This window comes from Diadema antillarum, unplaced genomic scaffold, assembly GCF_040938485.1.
Source record: "Diadema antillarum isolate AM-2024a unplaced genomic scaffold, OU_Dant_1.0 seq00000169_RagTag, whole genome shotgun sequence".
In the NCBI taxonomy this organism is placed as follows: domain Eukaryota; kingdom Metazoa; phylum Echinodermata; class Echinoidea; order Diadematoida; family Diadematidae; genus Diadema; species Diadema antillarum.
The window spans coordinates 144,865-165,098 of record NW_027271238.1 but is presented as its reverse complement, the minus strand read 5'-3'; the positions used below and the strand labels follow the sequence as shown (position 1 = coordinate 165,098).

The following is a 20,234-nucleotide window of genomic DNA, read 5'->3' as shown; positions in this document are numbered from 1 at the left end:
GATCGAACTTCATTCGCACTTTTGTTCAACTCGCCCAAATAGCAGACAATTTTTAGTCTTTGCCCGAAAATAATGTTTGTTACAGACATACGAACGCAGTTCTACGATGTCATTCTGCATCATGTAAGTAGTTTCGTGGATATTGACATTTATTTGAGGTCAATAGGGCTCATTTGCCCCGGCAATTATCCTAGCACTATTGTACGATTGCGATACCAGAACAGTCCCACATACTGAAAATAATGTTTGTTGTTGATTCTGCAGGCAGTTGAGCTGCAACAGCCTACATTAAATGTGGTCAGTGCAGTTACAGTAGGGTAGGGCCTGGCGATTGCAATTGTTACTGCAGTAACTGATTACCAACACTCCAGATCGTAATCCAACCTATCATATTGTTATGAATACAACATACCTAACTTTACTAATAATGCTGTTCTTGCTCGTGCACCTCTTTTATTTTGAAAAGCGTGTTGCCGTTGCGTAGAGCTGAGTAACATTAACAATCAAGAGGTAGAGCGCAGACCTCCGCCATGCGCCAAGCCCAAGCAAGGCCAAGCAGCTCATTTCCGTTAATTATTTATTAGCCTTAGGTCTATACACGCATGGTGAAAATCGCCCAGTTTCCCAATATACAGATAAAGAAGCTTTTTGTTTATGTGATGTGATCAGCTTTCAGCTACGTGGCGCCTCGCCCGAGCAGACTAGTGCATAGATCTATATGCAAACCTCAAATATGCGCAGCGTGGCCTTGAACTCCCAAGTTCAGTGACCCCATCTGCAAAAAGATGAAAAAATCCTTCAAAAATCCATAAAAATTCCCAGATCAATACCAAAATTCAGTCATCTGTTCCTTGGGTCCTTATGAACTTTTTCCGCAAGTTTTATTCAAATCCATTCACAACTTTTTGGTTATTTTGCAGACAGACAAACCAATGTCGATGATCACTTGATAACCTCCCCCTTCCTAATCGTAGGACCTTGGCGGAGGTGATAAACATAACCTACATGTAGCGCTAGGTTATTTTTATTCACAATCTTGAATCTAGCCTACTGAGAGTCTAGTACTTTTGTCTAGTAATGTCTCAACGAATGATACTCTTTCTTAGCTAGCTAGCTAAGACGGTAAGAGTATTGTTCGTTGAGATTTGACTGCCTGCTACATGTAGAAACTTGTTGCATACAGTTGAACCTAGGCACGGGAGGTCAAATCTTGGAGTGGGTGCTGATACTTGATCAGTGTTATAAGAACTATAAAAAAGAGCCTCTGAGAGTCTGAGATTTTAACAGTTTACACTTCCCTTTTATATATCTAGGGACAAGTAGAGTCTAAACTCTAATGTTAATAAATTATTCACATGCAGAGAGTTCTGGTGCTTGTGGCCAATGATGTGGATGCCTTGTGTGCTGGCAAGATTCTCCAGACTCTCTTTCAATGGGATCACATCCAGTACACTCTAGTTCCTGTTGCTGGCAAGCATGATGTGGAGAGGGCGTACTTTGAACATTCTGAGCAGGTATGAATCACAGGTGATCATCATGGTCATTGATCATAGGGGTCCTACTATCCTACATACTTGCTTGCCAGGGTCTAGATAAGCATCACATGTCTGTATGGGCAAGTCAATTACATGAACTCATTCCTGTTTATACCATAGATCCTACTCTATAGTAATATAGTATGCTGTATGGGACTCTTTGTTAGAAAAACAATTCTGGAAGGTGTGGGATTTCAAGTTTGATTTTGTCTTTGTTTATTGAAGATCTTTAGAATCTGTATGTCTCTGTCTGTTATGATTTGCTGTGTGATTCTTGGATAGAAAAGATGCAATTCACACAAGTATAATTAAAAAGACTCTTCCTTACCTGCTTGGGACAAATCCTGAGTACATTATGTAGTTTTGATGGTTATGTCACAGATATATCTACAATTATTATTTTATTTTCTTGTATCAGGAAGAAGTACGAACAACAATGAAAAAAATTGTCTTATCAAAAGCCAAACATTTGCTTTCCATGTCAAACACTCCTTTTAATCATCTGACTTTGAATTTACAGTGATTATTCAATAAATCCACTGGTGCTGATTATGTGCAACACCATCTTGTCTTTTTTCCCCCTTTTTTTTAAAGGGATTTTCATGTGTGCACAAAATGCTCTTATCATATTTTCAGAGGATTACATTAATTTTCGGGCAGATATTACAGAGCAGCCAACTGAAATGTTTATAGATTTGGCATGATTTTTTTTTTCTTTAGTCAAAATGATGAAATATGTTTTTAAAGTGATGTTTATATGTTTTTGCTGACATATTACTGATTATCTAACTTTTCAAGTTTTGTACCAAAATATGATTATTTGCCCTCTCATATATATATATATATATATATATATATATATATATAATATGTATATATATATATATATATATATATATATATATATAATATATATATTCTTTTTAATTTAATTTAATTTAATTTAATTTTTTTTGTCCGTGAATTAGTATGTTTTATTGATCTGTAGAATCTAGCAGTTCTGACATAGTACAGAAAGTTAACTTTTATATCTAGGCAAGCCATTGTGTTTGGCAAGCCTTATTCATATTGTAATTGATGGACTTTGCTGTTGATGTCAAAGAAGTATGCTGAGGAAATGAAGAACTCCTCAAGATTCATTCTTAGACTTGCACACTGACCTTCCATCCCAACCCCACCATCCTGTCAACAGGTGAAGTATGTCATCCTGATCAACTGTGGGGGCAGCATCAACCTCCTGGAGACGCTGCAGCCAGATGAGAATGTCATCTTCTTTATCTGTGACAACCATCGACCTCTTGACCTCTGGAATGTTTACAATGAAACTCAGGCAAGTGTTGATTTTTTGTTTGTTTGTCTATTTATGAGCTCTTAGTGCCAACAATATGACTGAGTGCAACAAGATGGTTCCTTTATCATTCTTTTGTATAGTGCAGTATGCAATTAGTTACTGGATGAAAAGTTGGGAAAATTATACTAAGTTGCATGGTGTGTTGTAGCTTTCATGTCATGTGAATGAATGAAAGCAATGTATTTGACAATGACAAAGTGAGTTGCTTTTGTTAAACCAGAATCCACACCCAAAATAATATCTTTTAGAATGAGATAGCATCCTGGACAGGCTATTTTTACATTCATGGTCATAGTCAACTCTATTTATCTATCTTGACATAATTCTTACAATTTACATGACAGATGAGTTGCCTAAGAAGTCAATTAGATGTGTTAGTGGAAGAGTGTAAGGTTACCTTGGTGGAGAAATCATTAATGATAAAATAGTCTTGCCTCTTGACACACCATGGATCTTTTATGAATTGACAAATGGAATTTGAGCTTGCGCCAATATTATCCCAACTTCATTAAAATCAGCTGTTCTCGCTGAACTTGTTCCTTCGCAGGTCAAGCTGTTGATGAGTCCTGATGATGACTTTGAGATCCCTTCGTATGATGATGTGTTCAGAGATGACGAGGTTTGTTTTGGACACATTATGTTTATATATTTTTGTGGTGTTGATTATTCCAGACATATAACTTGTGTTTTCTTTCCAACTATTTAGATATGATGTTTAAATATAAAATATTTGTGAATTCAATCAGCTGTGCTAATTCAGAGTGAAATTTTCAGTGTGACTTTCCCCATGCTCTGTTTCTTACTTTTCAGGACAAATGTGCCATCAATAGCATGAGGACATATTTCCAACTAAATGCATGTGACATTGTTATGTCTTTGGTAGGGGGAAAAGACAAGTCACATGGTCATGATTATGATCAACTCTTGTCATGTAATGTCTTCACATCTACAACACATCTGCTTGAGAAACTCCTCAAATGCCAGGGACCTGAGATTCCATAAGTGCTAATATAGAGAAATGCATTTACTAATGACAGACTATCCATATTTTTCCATGGAAATCCATGGAAAAGAAGAGCAAAAAGAAACAATAATGACAACAACAAAAACAGACAAAGATTAAAAACTGTTGTGATGAGATGAGAGGTAGATGTATCTTTAAGAGTCAGATCTTATCAGAATAAGAATTATTTAATGGAACATGAGGAGTAAAAACTAATGATCAAGCTTGTCACGTTCTTCCCCCATTCGTGCCCTAGTCTGATGAAGATTCTGGTGCTGAGAGTGACTCATCAGAGCCAAGTGGAAAAAGGCAACGATACGATGAGGTAAATCAGCAGACAGGGCCATAGATTGCTTGTAATGAATGTAGTGTACACACTTCAAATCCAATCTAAAGTTTCCAGAGGAAGAAGCTTGTATTTTCTTCTCAGTTTAAAGAAACATATCAGAATTCTTCAAATACCCCCAAGTCCACTGAACCTTAATTAAAAACATGCATCTTTTATTTTCATTTTTAAATTTCATGGGCACAGACATACTACTGTTTCCAGAGATCCCTCCAATCTCAGCCATACATTTGCATGTTTTTCTGTACTGTGCAAAATGATACTGCCTCACTATTTCACATTTTTTTCTGATATATCACATGGTCTTGCATTTGCCAAAGTCAATTTCTTTACAACAAATGTAATCATGTTTCTACTTTCATTGAACTGCCTGTATTCTATTATAACATTTAAAAAGGAAATCACTTGTGCCAGCACTAATATTCAACTCTTGCTCCTGAGTGAGATTGGTGTACATGTTTCATAATTTTTATATGACAGGAGGCTCTTGAGAGGAGGCTAGACAGACGTCAAGAGAGAAGAAATTGGGAAGAGAGGAGGGCCAAGATCCTCTTTGACTATGAGGAATTTTCGTACTTTGGTTCATCTGTGAGTAAGCCTATCCGGTTACATATTCTTCCATCATCTACAGTAATCTGTTAAGAAGACGTTGCCCATAGAAAGGAAAATAAATACAGGATGAAACATTTGAATGTTTGTTCATACGGATGGTGCACAAGTCGGTCCTTCTCACAGCTTATTACGCAGTAAAGGTAAGTAAACAATGGGAGTTTGACAGGGTAGGTGAAAACATTTGCAAAAAGTTTGCTTTTCACTGTTGATTGTTTCTGCATAAATGTGAGCAATGTTCAAGGATATTTTCTGACCTTAGTCATGTAAAAAATTAAATTTCACCCCCCTTAAACTACCAAGCATCAATGTAGTTGATGAAGGTATTGACTGAAAGTCAATCTCTTCTGCCAGAATTAATCAAGTTCCAGCATAAATACCTGATCCGATTAAGCTATATCCACTTTGTTCTCTTTGTGCTGAAGGCTGCTGTTGTGATGTACAACCTTGCATGGAAGCGGTCAAAGGACACAAATGACCTATTGTGGTATGCATTTCATTCTTTTCATATTCTTGACCAGTTGTTAGTTCCATGAATGATTGACTAATTTGGATATGTTGATATTTTTGGAAAGAAAACACCCATCACCACTAGCGACTAAAATAAAAATACTGTAATTATTCCAGTTGTACTGCGCTTCGATGTCTAATAGTAGGGCACACTCATGCTCAAACTTGCTCCAGTTTATCATAGATTTGTGAGTGCCCTGTGGAATTAATTTATATATTTTGCTCAATCAAGATATAGCTCAAACTGTGGGTTATGCGGACACACTAAGATTTCATTGGGCATAAGTGTTCTCCACACCACAGTTCATAAAGCCTGAGAAGTGAAAATTTGACAAAGAAAATTGCCGGAAAAAGCTCATCTGTACAGAAATCATTTTAAATGCAATCTAGGCAAGTAAGTCCTTTTTATTACTACATGATGCAAAAAAGTGACTGGACTGAATGAAGTCAGAATGTTTGTTTGGATATCTTCAGTTGAGCTTCTATGTTTTGAATTCCAAAGGTGCCACTTTGTATATGTGTATGCTTCATTCAAAGTGAGATGTTACAGATTCGACTTGAAATTTTTTTTTTTTCTGAAAGTTTATTTTGCATGCTTCGTTCATATCATTTCCACTTCAAACTAAGATAATTTATGATATTTTCCCTGCAGAATATGTATTTCAGAGTGCCACTTTTTGTGTGTCTTTTTAAATCATGCGTGTAAGGTTCGCATGCCTATGCATGGTCCAGGTTCATTGTACATGTACAGTGTATGTTCTCTGATTTTTTACCTTTTGGCTTCTCTTTATCATTCACTGTTGTACTGTGTTTATTCTCAATGGAACTTGACACCAGTGAATCATATTTGTTCATTTCTTGAAAAATATTTTGAATATCTTTCTTCCAAAGGTGGGCTATTGTTGGGTTGACAGATCAACTTTTGCACAAGAAGATTGACAGGTAATCTTGTTTATTGCGATCAAAGTGTGCTACTTCTGTGAATGTCATTACATTGTGTTTTGGTTTAGTATATTTATATCATGTATGTAAGCATGTGTACAACTGTATGAGTGTAGAGAGGACGAATAATGATCAAAATTCTGAATCTTTGTCGGAAATGAAAAGTGGTGTCGCTTTGAGTTGAAGGCACATAATAGAAATGTCACATCGTCCATCAATCTCTGTGCTCATTTTGAATGCTCATGATTGATTTGTAAGCCATGTCAAGTGATACTGTAAAAAAAGGAATGTTTTCGTGCTTTTTGATTTCGCGAAAGCCAAATTTCGTAAAATTTATATGCATGCAAAAGTTCTTGTCTACACTATATGCATTGAATTTTAAAGGCAACTCGTGAAAATTTCATGCCCGAAAAAGGGCGTCGGCTCCAATTCGCTAAAATTTCATGCCGTGAAATTGTCTTGTTTTACAGTAAGCGAGTCAGTGGTAACATCCTGCTCTTCTGCTGGAATATTCCATGACAATGTTTTATGGGAAGTGGTTAAGTGTTCATTGGAAAGCTGACTGACTTGTTTTCTTGTCCTTCAGGGAGAAGTACGTATCTGACGTGACAGAGTTGAATCGCCACGTGGCCCGACACAACCATCGTGGGGAGGACGATGAGAATGTTGTCTCCGTCAACTCAATGAAAATCTCCTTCATGCCAGAGTATCCTTTGATGAATTCTCACCATGCATTTGGGTTTTTGCTGTGAAATGTTTGATTTTCACTTTAGCTTGTTTTTGGAAAGATTTTATGAGCTACAAATCTTCCTCTAAATGTTTGAATGCAATGAACAGAAGACTGCAGAAATTGACTATGGGCGAGAAATTTAAGTAGATGATATTGATAAAGCAAAAGTGCTTGTTTAGATCATTTAATATAGTCGCAGCATCTGTTCCCTGACAACTAGATACTTTTTTTTTTTTTTGTAAAATGAATTTGCCTGTTTTTCCATCTAGTTTTGTCTCACTTGGAGGCAATACAAATGAACTTCTTGTATACTTCAAAATTTACCCCCAAAAATTGAAATGTGAGGACTGAATTCTTTAACAAGACAAGAAGTATTTCTCTCCACCAAGGTTTGTACTTGGTAAAAAGCTAAATATGAATGTGATCGGATTTTACATATGTATGGGTTATAAATTTACACGATGACCAAAGGCCTTCCAGGGAGTGGAGAGAACTTACTGTATGTGCAGATTTGATTTCAGTGACTTGGGTAATGATAACTTATAAAGCTTTGTAATCACCACTAGATAATGAAAGGGAAGGCTGTATAATGATTATGAAAAACAACAACAACAACCTATCAACATTGCAATCCTTAATTAATTGTGTTTGACAGTCTTCAACTTGTGCTCTACAGACACTGGTCAGTGTATGAGAGTCTGAAACACTCATCCTACACAGCATGCACGTAAGTTTGTAAGAATTTTTAATGTCCACAGAAACAGACTCATGCTACTTTATGTCAGTAACTTTCTGCCTATTAACCCATTGAGGACTAGTCCCATGAATACACGGGCAGGCGTCTATGGGAAATGTATGTTTTAGCAAAGTCAGCTCCTCGTCAACGGATTAGAGTATCAGCAACATGATGTTGTAGTGGCAGAGTGACATTGATATGAGAATTCAGTCATTTTCCAGTGACGACATGGAGTGAAACTGCCATGGCATTCCACTAAAAACATTTGATGCAAAGAACGCAAGATTTCCTATTGATTTCATCACAATCTACCCCCCCCTTATATTTAGTTTAGGTTTATTTCTAGGTCAATGGAAGACTTGTGAGCCCATGATTTCAGCACCTCATCTAATTTGCATATGTTTATAGAGTATGAGTAATTGTTTATATTGCGCTATAACTATTTACAGACTACTCGGAGCGCTTGCTGCTCTCTCTTGAATGATGTAAGATTCGGAAAAAAAAAACTGTGGTGAGCAATATACATTTCATGAAATCATATTCAACTTTCAAGTTCCATACCATTTTTTATATTTTATTTATTATTATTTGTTTTAGTTAGGGTCCAATTGCGACAAAACATCTACTATTGTTTTGTTTTGTTTTTGTTTTTATTTCAGTGTATGTACAAAAGCCAACTTGAACATGGTATGAAACACTGTGTATGGCACACATTTAACGAGTCTATTTTTTTTTTTTTTCGAATCAGGACTTTCTGGCAATTTTGCAAATGGTTAAGTTTGTAGTTGTAGAGTACATTACTGAATGGAGAAATGTATGCATGCATGTCACATTCATGTTGAAATCAGAGTTAATATTTTCATGTTTTGTTTAGTACATTTACTGAAATCACTAGTAGAACCCTACTCGCAAAATTCGTGAAAATACAAACCTCGCAGAGTATTCAGTGTATATGACCCCTCAGACTTTCTAAACTCTCAGTCTATCTCTCTGACTCACTCATGGTGACATCACAGGCTGAAACTGTGGACACTGAAGGGTAAGAAGAAGCTGAATGAGTTTCTGGCAGACATGGGGCTGCCCCTCGCCCAGTGCCGGCAGAAGTTCTCCGCCATGGACATCACCTTCAAGAACAACATCCGCGACCTGCTGGAGAGCTCCGCCAAGAAGTTTGGGTGAGTCCCGAAGAGACCCTCGGTGGTGACTGAACCAGATGTTTCCTTGTTCCTGTGTGTGTGTATGTTTGGCCCCCGATGAAGCACTGAAATGCTTTAAAGGACAAGTCTACCTTCATACTTGACATGATTTTACTTCTCTCACACAATAAAAGAATGCTTGACTTGCCTCTCTCAGAAGGTGGGAGATTAATATTACCCATAACATACATCAGTGACAAGGCAAGGAAATGTGTTTTTGGTGGTTTTTTTTTCAAAAAAATAAAATTTTGTGAAGTTCTCTTTATATTTTCCTTATATTGTTCTATGCATGTACTGACATCATACACTGTAGTAGTTTTCTCATCTAGCAGTGACTGCGCAGGTACTTTGAAAATTCATAACTTTTGAAAGGATTGTCCGATTTTCCTCAAACTCTCATTGATGTGTTTTGCTAATATTGCTGCATTCACTCAATCCACATGTATATGATGGTGGATTTGTCCAAGCTACAGTGGAAACAAAAGCTTGAAGCCCTCTACCAAAGGTCTAGGCAATGGCACTAAAGAAGATGTGCATTTGAAATGAAATATGTTTTTTTTTTCTGAAATTTCATTCAGCATGCTTTGGGCATTTTTTTTTAAAGCTCATGTTATGTTTTTGCTTGTGATTCTGTTCTTTATATTAAGTATATACCAGTATAATTATATTTCTAGCATGCAGACCAAACAGCATATCTGCAGAGGTTGGCAGCCCTACTAATTACAGTTTAAGTCTTCTTACACATAATGCAATACAATTAAAATAATTCCTTTGTTTTGCTTCATAGATTGGACAATATCACCTTGCCCTCATTCCATGCTCAGTATGGCTTCAAGAACAAGGTATGTCCTGACTGACTGTTCTGCAATTAATATAAACAAATACTAAACAAGCAAACTGAAAAAAAAAGAAGAAGAAAAAAATCAGCAATATGTGTTGTCACAGGTGTCAATATCTTTTAATGTTCAATATTTTTAAAGGTAGAGAGAGTTCTGTTCAACATGAGGTCTTTGATTTGTGATGTTGATTAACATTTAATAGCCTTCATAAAGTATGAGAACATATACTGCCTGATAAACGGACAGATACTGGTAACTGGAACATGTTGAATGTTAGAAAGTACTATTCTCATTCATGCCATGTTTTGCTTTAAGCACAAGACCAAATCAGACAGAATATGGAATATGGTGTGCTGTATCGTTGCCTTTTCTGAAATGACTCGTATTCTATGATATAAGTCCTCTTTTCTGTTTTCTTCACAGTTTTGTGCCTTTGACATTGCGTATGCTGTTGAGGCTGTCTTGGAATCCATTGTAAGTAACATATTACTCTTTTCCCCTATAATGGGCTTTTCAATTTTAGTTAGAAAAATGACAAGAAATTACATAGGGAGGAAGGTATATGCTGTTGAGGCTGTCTTGAAATCTGTTAGTTGAAATAATAACACGATTTCACACAGGAGGAAGGCATCATCTCCAATGAAGTAACACATGCGTTTACTCTGAAGTAGTGTTATCATCAGTGAGAAGTGCCCGAGCTGTATTCAAAATCATTGTTCCGTGAAAAAGTGCCAATCTGTCATATCATCATCCAAGTTTATGTGTTGTGACACAGGACTTTAACCATGTTGACATTATTTTTCTTGGAACATATGCAAATATCTCGTTCATAATTTTAATTCCTATGAAATTGTGATGATTGTTTGGCCTTTCCTATGATGATTTGACAGGACAAAGACAAGTCATCGGAGGAGAGATTTCTGGATGCTCTAGATTGCTTGTCAAGGTACGTGTATGGAGAAAGCCACGCCTGTCTTTGATGCAGGCTTTGGCATGCTTGAAGATAAATGTGGTAAATTGATTGATCTGTCTACTTGGGCATCATATTACTTATCAGTGAAACTGGCCTGATACCTCTTTTATCGTATCTTAGAGGAATTGTCTGTATTTTTTCATCTGCAAACTGAAAATACTCTCTATCTGATATTTGACATAGTGTAGGCTGCATGGTAGTGATAATAATCATAAGGTCTTATTTATCCAGGGTAGCCTCTTCAGTGCTGCCACTGCTCTACCAGAGGGCCCTGCCTTTACTATCACCCCAGTGTTGCTAGGTACCCATTTATACACCTGGGTTGAGAGGGTTGAGAGGGTAAAAACATCTTGTCCAAGGATGTAGGCACTTTATGGGATGGGACATCCAAGTAAAATTCAAGAGTCTTATCCACCATGCTACAATGCTCCCACAATAGTGGCATTGACATGGTGACATATTTTTGAAGCTGGGAACAGTTGCAAAGAGGATGCTGCTGCTTTTTAAACCAATAATATTTTGCTACATGCTGGCCTTCTTTCTTCACCAATTTGCACAAATGTCCTGAAGAAAACTCAAGAAAAGAACCAGGATTAATTCTTTTTGTCCAGTAAACCTCACATAAGTCATTATACTTTGGGACTAATTTGTAAACATGTGTTGACAGAGTTTGCAGTGTCTTTCAAGTCACCTGTATGTGTCTATGAAGAACTGAAATAGATTGATGTTGAATGTTCCACGTGTCCCAGGTCGTACATTGACCGTCTTCACAAGGGTCTGGAGTCGGCCAAGCTTCAGCTGCAGGCCATGGTCACAGAGGTACAGAGCCTACTGGACATGGGTCAAGTGGTCAGTGCTGGACCCTTCCTCTATGCCTTTATCCCTGAGGGCACACCAGAGACCAAGTTCTTTGCCCACCCCAACTGCCTGTCAATGCTGGCTCGATTCACTCTGGAGGCTTATGTCAAAATGGTGAGTAGATATCCTGCTTCTCTACAAATGTGTTAAAATGAAACTCATGATTACAATACACTTTTCTGAAGTATGCTATGGATTTTTGTCAATTTTGCTAAATTTATCTGTTTAAGTATGTATCTGGTGTTGACTTTAATTACTATAAGTTTGCCTTTATGGTGTTCCAAGGTTTACGAGGAGTTGCTTAAGACAGAGAATAAATTGCTTTAGTTTCTGTCATCACCTTTATCATTACACTCTGAATCAATAATATCATGAGTGTATGGAACCATTATTCTGTCTGCCCTGCAATCTGTATGTTGTCCCTTTATCAGGCATGACTCAAAATATATTTGTTACCAATGAACGACAGCTTTATATTCCACAGAAAACATATCAATAGAAAATGTTTTTAGTCAACTCCCAAACTGTTGTACCAGTATTGTCTCCAATCAATCTAGGACTTATTAAGCATGTTTTCACCATTCCAAGGAATGACCAAATGTTGTGTACCGGTAATAGCAAAAGAGAAAAGTAAAGAAAAGAGGAACAAATATAGACGCAGAAAGCAATGCCTGGAGCAATTCACGCATGAATGGTGATTTCTTTCTCCTGTCTGTTTGCAGTCAAAGAGTAAGAGGGCAAAGAACCTCCCCCTGGTGATGACCGCGCCCCTTGACACTGAGACTGGTACGTCACTGGTAGTAGGTGTGCCTCCACTGCCGGAGCTGGAGCAGTCTGCGAGGAAGTAAGTCTGACTTGATTAGAAGTGACTACAGCTTTGACCGTGTAACCCACTGAGGGATTATCAAAAATTTTAATGAATATTTTGATGATGTCTTTGATATGTAATCATTTGTCAGATAGTAATTGTTTGTGTGACAGTAATGTACTTGTCAGACAACTGTTTTATGCTGGGAATTTCGAAGGAAAGAATGTCATACTCTATTGAAATGCATTCTAACAATGTTGATCACTTTCTGAGACAGTGAGGAGGACAAATGGCATCTACTGCATAGTTGTAAACTTGTGTGGCTTGCCTCATATGGTATTGTCCATAGTTTCAAGTAATTCAGGTATTGGCACAAAGTAAGGACGGAGTGGTCACTCAATCTGTGCTTGTAAATGCCATTGCAGGTATTGATGAAGCATTAAGGGGAAATTTATCAGCCAACCTGGTCTTAGACATCTGTGTATAGATCATCATATACTTGAGAAATCCAAGCTCAGTTGATTAGAATCCCACCTGGAACCGACTGATTTTCTCACAAGTTTGCTAACAGTTCTAGGCAAAACCCATTTTTGTCAGACTTGGGGATTCAAATGGGCTGAGATCAACTGCTTTCTGTTCCATAAGACTTCATTTATAGAAATTTCTTGCAATAATGACAATCTTGGGATGTAACTTTTCCCACTTTTCAGTTTCTTTGGGAGAGCCTTTGAGCAAGCCGGAGACAAGACTGGATCGAGGACACTCCACAATCACTTTGACCCCTCAGGTAAGTCTTGATGCTGTCACAGAAACTACATCCGTGACATGTTGGCCATGCAAACTAGTAGTAACTTTGAACTGAAAATAAAGTAAAATGTTTTTTTTTTTAAAATAAGGAGTTGTATTTCAAAATATCTGCATACTCTCGCATGTGTTGTTCTTGAGAGATCTTGATACAAAGTGCTGTTGAGAATAGAGTTTTTATATTAGGGGAAATAGGACTAAGTTTCACAAAGCAGGTTGTAATTTTTGTTAGTTGCAGTAACTGCAGTTACCACAGCAATAGTTTGCATTCTCGCAACTGATAAGTTATTGCCCAACTACTACCAAATATGGAGCCCAGAATAATAACTATATTTGGATTTATTTGAGAAATGTGAATGAGTTTTAAAAAAAAGTTTAAGCTACTTACTACTCGATGCCAAAATGGTGTCTGATACCATGTCATGTCAAAAAACAAACAAACAAACAAGCAAACAAACAAAACTGTTGCGGTTCAATGAATACGACATTAAAAAAATTTTTTTTTTTTTTTTGCAGTACTCCTCTTATGCCCTGAACATGAAATGGCAAGGAAACACTAAATTTGCTTCCAATTTACAAATTAATTTTCATTGTATACATATTGAATACTATTGTGCAGGTTCCTCTAAATTTCCTTTTTGCATGTTGGAGAAAGCATTCTTATATTCAACTTGTGAAAAGAATAACGACAAGCGATAGTGTGGTACAGATATATAAATTCACCATTTTGTTGCATGTGTCTACAGTAATAAATATTGCACAAAGTCACTAAATCAGGTGCATTTTGGTTTGTTTCATTTGTTAGTCATGGAACTGAAGACAGAAGACAGAAGCAAGTTCTTTGATGCCCTCATCTCGCTGCTGTCATGAGTGACGTTGAACTGCTAGCTTCAGTTGCCTTTCACGTAGTATACAACTGCAATATGCATACAACTTTCGGCAAATTGTATCTTAACATGTTTCAGAGTTAGACATGCATCTTGTACAACATGATCATAAACTGAGCAATGCCCCAAAGTTTAGCTTATAGCACTGAAGATATACTGTAAAACGAGGAATGTTCATATGCGTTTTAATTTCGCGAATTTTGCGAGGTAAGATTTGCGAATTTTGCGAGGCAAGATTCGCGAAATTAAAATGCATGCAAAAGTCTTGTCTACACTGTATGCATTGCATGTTAGAGGCAACTTGCGAAAATTTCATGCCGCACAAAAGGCTTTCGGCTCCAATTCGCGAAAATTTCATGCCGTGAAAATATTGTGTTTTACAGTAGACTAAATGGTTAAACAAATAAAATCATATGTCAAGAGACAAGCTTCATGGGAAGCAGGGTAGAGATTTCATTTGCTGGGCATTTGTCATAAAATTGGCTTATGTGATGAACTGATAACCTTTATGTGTATTGAATCATTGTCTTGAGTAATTTTCACAGCCAATGACTAGAATAGGTTCACAGAATTTATGTTATGAAATTTATTAAGTTTTGTGTAAACTCATCTGTAAAAATTCAATATATTGTACATATGTATTTAATGTAAATAGAGATTGGTCAAGCTAGAAATGTTTTGCAACCATTATAGTGATGTATGTGTTCACTGGTTAATATTTAGCATATGAACAGTCCTTGTGTATAATCCCCTGAATGTGGCTCTTGTGAATCTATGATATTAGTATACCACCTGTGATGTGTTGCATGTGCAGTCTTGTAGAAAACTACAATAAGCCTTTGTATTGTAGGAATCTGCTTTAGCCATCACCCATTTTGAATATGCCCCAGCTTATTTCTCTTATAGTCCGTCAGCAAATATGCGAGAACAAGTTGTGTGCATATATTTGCTATCTATACCTACCACAAGAAGATGAGCCATTGTACTAATGTATGTGCAGGTTCTTACACTGTACCTGCAAAAATACACGAAAAATTTATTTGTTGTTGATCATAGTGTTTGAAGGTATTTAACAGCTATATTTATACCCTTAGTAAACAATTTGAGGGTAGTGTTACAATTCTGAAGCACCAGTCACCTCCTGCAAGTATTTTCTCAGCTCACTTGAAAAATACTAAGAGTAATCATTGTTCAATAAAAAGAATTAGAAAATAATGATAAAAACTAGTGAAAATCCTTTTTCTTGGTAAGCTTTATTTTTTCAACATAAAGAAGAGATAAATAAGGATATAATTCTTGAAAGACAGATCTTCATAAATATCTTCTATAACATTTCAAATGTATCTCTATACATATATATATATACAAGACTGTCATTATCATTAAAAACAGGCATCAGGGTACTGTTCAGCAAGCATTGCATATTATGCACATAGCTTATGTCAAAGATGCATATCAATATTTCTCCTGGAATATTGTAATCCGAGATGGCAAGCAGATAGACTACCTGTCACCAGTACCTTTGAATCAGTATTCACTGTCACTGTGGATGTGACGTGCTACACAGAGCAACCTTTGCAAACAATTATTGTCTCTTCTGATTTAGTGTACATGTAGCAGGGCTAGACATTTTGGTGGTTGATGTTGGGCCACCAAACTGCCAGAACCATTAACTCTTGATGGCTTGATTGGAAAACTATGGTTCCAGTGAACACAACGACAATTATCAATCACTTTAGGGCCCTTGAAATCTACAAATGTATCAGCAATCAGTGTATGTGTTCTATGAGTCTCAAAATTATTGAAAATTTAAGTGAGAAGAGTGCAATATGGCTCTTCTCCATGATGACTCAAAAATATAATACACTTTTTATGGAGAGACAAAACATTTAGAGCGTACTGTATACAAAAACTAAAGCTGCAATATAGGCCTGCAATCAGAGTTCAGAAACAACATGCATTTCCAAGCTTCCTTTTTTTCTTTTTCCAATACAGTTCTTTTTCAGGCCACCAAATTTCACAAAGATTTTAGTGGCCACTAGAGAAAAATGTAAGTGGCATCCTGCATAGAGATTGATAATTCTTGTGTTTATACTTGGTTTACAGGAAGCAGCTCTGTGGACTTTAAGAGTAGAGTAAATGTGCCCTTAATCATTTTCCTCTTCTCTGCACCAATGATAATCAGAATTGTTGTCTTTTTTCATTCTGTTTTTCTTTTAAGCTTTTCATTGTATTGAGTCATTTGGTTCCTTATACAGTGCACTCCCGTTATAACGAAATGCTCGGGACCGGCAGTTTTCTTTCATTATAACGAAATTTCGTTATAACCGAACAAATACAATATACATGTATAACGAAAACAAGGAAGCCATGCATATATGATATTCTGTTTGTTGAATACTCGTCATACACTGGAAAGCTATGTGAACAATAAAACAGATTATTGTATTACAATAACGCAAGTTCCCCTCGGAACCAGTGCGTGACACACCAAGCGAACACACAGTGATGTGACGCGTTCGCCCATGCAGAGACGCTGTAAATGCCTTGTTCCGCTACATATTTTCGAAAGCGATCTGCATTTCGTTGTAACGGAGCACATTTCTTTTGTTTTTCCTTGTCAGTGTGCTCGGAAAAGACTTCGTTTTAACGAAAGTTCAGATCTTGGCCGCCGATCGCGCGATCGCCGCGAAATTTTGCCTGAAGATAGAGCCGTGTTCATTATAAGCAAATTTTGTACCTTCTAAAGACTTTAATGGCGATAATTTTGGGACCAGAAGTTTTACTTCGTTATAACGAAATTTCGTTATAACCCTGTTCGTTGTAACGGGAGTGCACTGTACACCTAACGATCTATGTCATTTTTCTTTACCTTATCTTCTAAAGAAATTTTCTTGATCACGGCTGTGGTAAATGATAAAATGTAAGCCAGTGAATGATAAAAGTCTTAGTTATGTGTATTCAATAAACAGTGCACTCCCGTTATAACGAACATGGTTAAAACAAAATTCCGGTTACAATGAACTAAAATATTGGGCTGCAACATTGTCAACTCTATGTATTTTTATTGTTTACTCATTCAGTTTTAACAAAATTTCAATGTGACGAAAGAAAATTGCTGGTCCCAAGGACTTCGTTATAATGGGAGTCCACTGTATAATTTCTGTAAAAAAGATCTTGTATGGTGACAATTTTATGGGCAATTTCTGAGCACAAAAAGTCTAGTTTGCACTCATTTAAACACAATTTGCATTCTGCTTCAGTAAACATATATGTGAAGGAACAAATCTTCATGGCACTTTCAGATGGCAATTGCAACAACACTATTCTCTGATACTGGACTGAAAACTTGCTCAAGAATTGAGGCTTTAAATGCTATATCTTTGTAATCTTTATACTGGTACTCTTGTATTTCAGACTACTCTGTACATGTGTATATATTTTCATATTAAAATGTATCAATAAATATACCTTACGTGGTCTCCAGCTTACAATGATTTAAGTGGCTCCCTTGAATGAACATTTACACAAGTGACTACAAATGGAGCCCCACGACGATGTAACCTACTTACCTTAGTATAAGGAAAAATGCAATATTGCAATTGCCGTTTTACAGCAAAATTTTTTTTTAAAAAATCACATTTTCTCAGCACCATTTGAAAAACCTGACTTTGGTATTTGGCAGTTGTTATGACCCTGTTTGTGTACTTGGGTTTGCTTGACACACAAGGATGCTGTATTCAATAGCAATTTCTTGAAAGGACAACAGGCTGCATTAGACAATGATTGGGGGAGGAATACATAAAGAGGATGTCACTTACTTACAAGTAAGGAACGAACCCCTGGCTATGATGCAGGCTTTCACTGTTTTAGATTGGTGTTATGCTCACTGCTTCACATACAATTTGTAGTCACTTTCATAATCCACAATCTAAAACTTGGAAGATTTATGTAAAACAGGTATTGACCAGTCTGTTCATAAGCTGTATAAATTGTTATCGGTCGGTGAATATGTTTTATTTATACAATATGTCAAAACAGACAAAAGATGAATAAGCATCCGTCAACTGGCAAAGTGAGATAAACTCACTCTATATGATTGATATTACTGCATTTCTTGCAACATATATACAAAATATACACTCAGACCATTTGGCTTTTAGTAGAGAAAAACAATGTTCATTACTAACTGCAACACTCAATGAAAGTCTCCACTCCTATGGTTGATTGACCATGTAGTGGATGTGTTCATATTTTCCATACATTACAAGTACATACAAAAAAGCATTTATACATTGATCAGCAAAAACAAGAGGTCTCCTGCATTTACTCATGAGGCTGCAGTATATGCCAGAAGATAATGAAGGAAGATGGAACTTCAGTAAGACCACATACAGAATGTACTCTGCAATACATAGTGCAACAGAATCTCCCATCTCAAATCGCTCAAGGACATCGTGCGCAAATCTGACGACAAAACTTCAGCCCCTTCATGCAGAGTTTTCCCACTGAGCACTTTATGCATCAACTAAAAGATGTCCTTGAAAATGCTGTCAAATGAGTCCTTGTTTTCACTGCTGTTTTCCCTGCAATGATGCAAAAGTAGCCACAAACACAAAATGTTAACACGGATACTAAATCACAGATAAAAGCGGAATACAAATCAGCTTGATATTAAACACAGGATTTTTATGGCCGAGGTCATCTAAATTAAGGCGAAATGGCGAAAAAGACATAAAATTGCTTTTGAAGGACACAGTTCAACAGTTCAGCCACACTTATCACGAGTAGGATAATTGGGACTACCTGGTATATACATGTACAGTTGTCATATTTACCATTCGTCATGTAGGATTTCACATTTTCCTATCCCAATCCCCTCAAGCCTTGGAAATCATTTGAAAACAAATTTGTCGAGATCATGTCTGACAGCATTTGATGATATGTTTCAAATGCTAATTGTTTATATGAAAGTGTAGAGGAAATTAAATGATTGCAATTTCTCAATCAACAAGAGCTATACAAATTTTCCAGAATGTTTTCTCCCAGCTGAAAATAAAGCATGAAACCATTGCAGAAATACAAGTAGAACAGTATGAAATATAATTACAACACTTAGTCCATTTCCAGAGATTGGAATGTCAGTATTTCTGACAAATCATATTTACTCTTGACCTTTTATTCAACTTTTGATCTCATAAAAACGATTTAATGGGAATATTTCTCTTTTGGTTATGAATCATTCTATGCCAAGGTCATGCCACATCAAAGCACTATAACACTGTACTTTGACAACTAAGAAGTTCAGAGACACACAGTGAGGAATAAAAATAGTATGGTAATAACAGACACTTGTGCCTTTTATTGAATACTTTTGATGGTACTTACGGTGGAGATTTGTCAACAAAGAAATTGCCTATTGGAGCTCTCTGCATTGCCCGACTGTTACTTTGTTGCTTCTGCTGAGAAAGATATTTAACCAGAGTGAGATCACAAGTTCCCTTGCTCATCCACATATGCATAATGATCCACTCTGTCAGTAGTGCAGATCGAAGTTAACACAGATTGCCTGAATAAAAGCCACATCATCATACATTCTGAAACATTGGCAGAATAGATGTAAAGTACATAAATCCACCTTGTGTACTTGTGTGAAGAAATTTTAAACGAACTCCTGGCATTACGGCGTAGTTAAACTGTTCATTAGTGGATCTCCTGGTCCATAGATTACAACTGAGTATTTTATCCAATGAGATGGGTATCAAGTCTACCATAGTATACTCAGAGGCTTTCACACTTCTGTTTCTCAATTGCCAATGGATTTTACTTATCCAGCCATTTAAAGTACATGTACTTGATAATGAATCAAGATTGTACAGAGTTTTGCTCTCTACCTTCTTTATTGTATTAGTTCTAAGCAGATTTACATGTATGTCAAAAGCAAGAATGTTTGCCAAGAAGTTGGTATATTCATTTTTCCAGTACAAAGCAAAGTGCAGTATTAAATCAATGTGTGTAAAAAATGTGTACCCCGATAATCATGGAAATACCTGTGCTAAGTAGTCTCTCTCTGCAGACTCTAGGCAGGTTATGAGTGTCCTGTCATC

At 36.6% G+C, this 20,234-nt stretch overlaps 1 protein-coding gene across 1 annotated transcript; it reads left to right on the top strand.

Annotated features, from left to right (window-relative positions):
* The first annotated feature begins 1 nt into the window (after position 1).
* LOC139728188 (cell division control protein 45 homolog) lies at positions 2-14,289 on the top strand. Its single transcript, XM_071639150.1, has 18 exons — positions 2-123; positions 1,362-1,514; positions 2,728-2,865; positions 3,434-3,505; positions 4,146-4,214; positions 4,716-4,823; positions 5,270-5,331; positions 6,246-6,296; positions 6,883-7,002; positions 7,682-7,753; positions 8,779-8,937; positions 9,746-9,800; positions 10,221-10,271; positions 10,688-10,743; positions 11,520-11,742; positions 12,351-12,472; positions 13,147-13,223; positions 14,046-14,289. Exons 1-18 carry the CDS (start codon positions 73-75, stop codon positions 14,108-14,110), a joined length of 1,704 nt encoding a protein of 567 aa, XP_071495251.1. The 5' UTR covers positions 2-72; the 3' UTR covers positions 14,111-14,289.
* Positions 14,290-20,234: the final 5,945 nt, after the last annotated feature.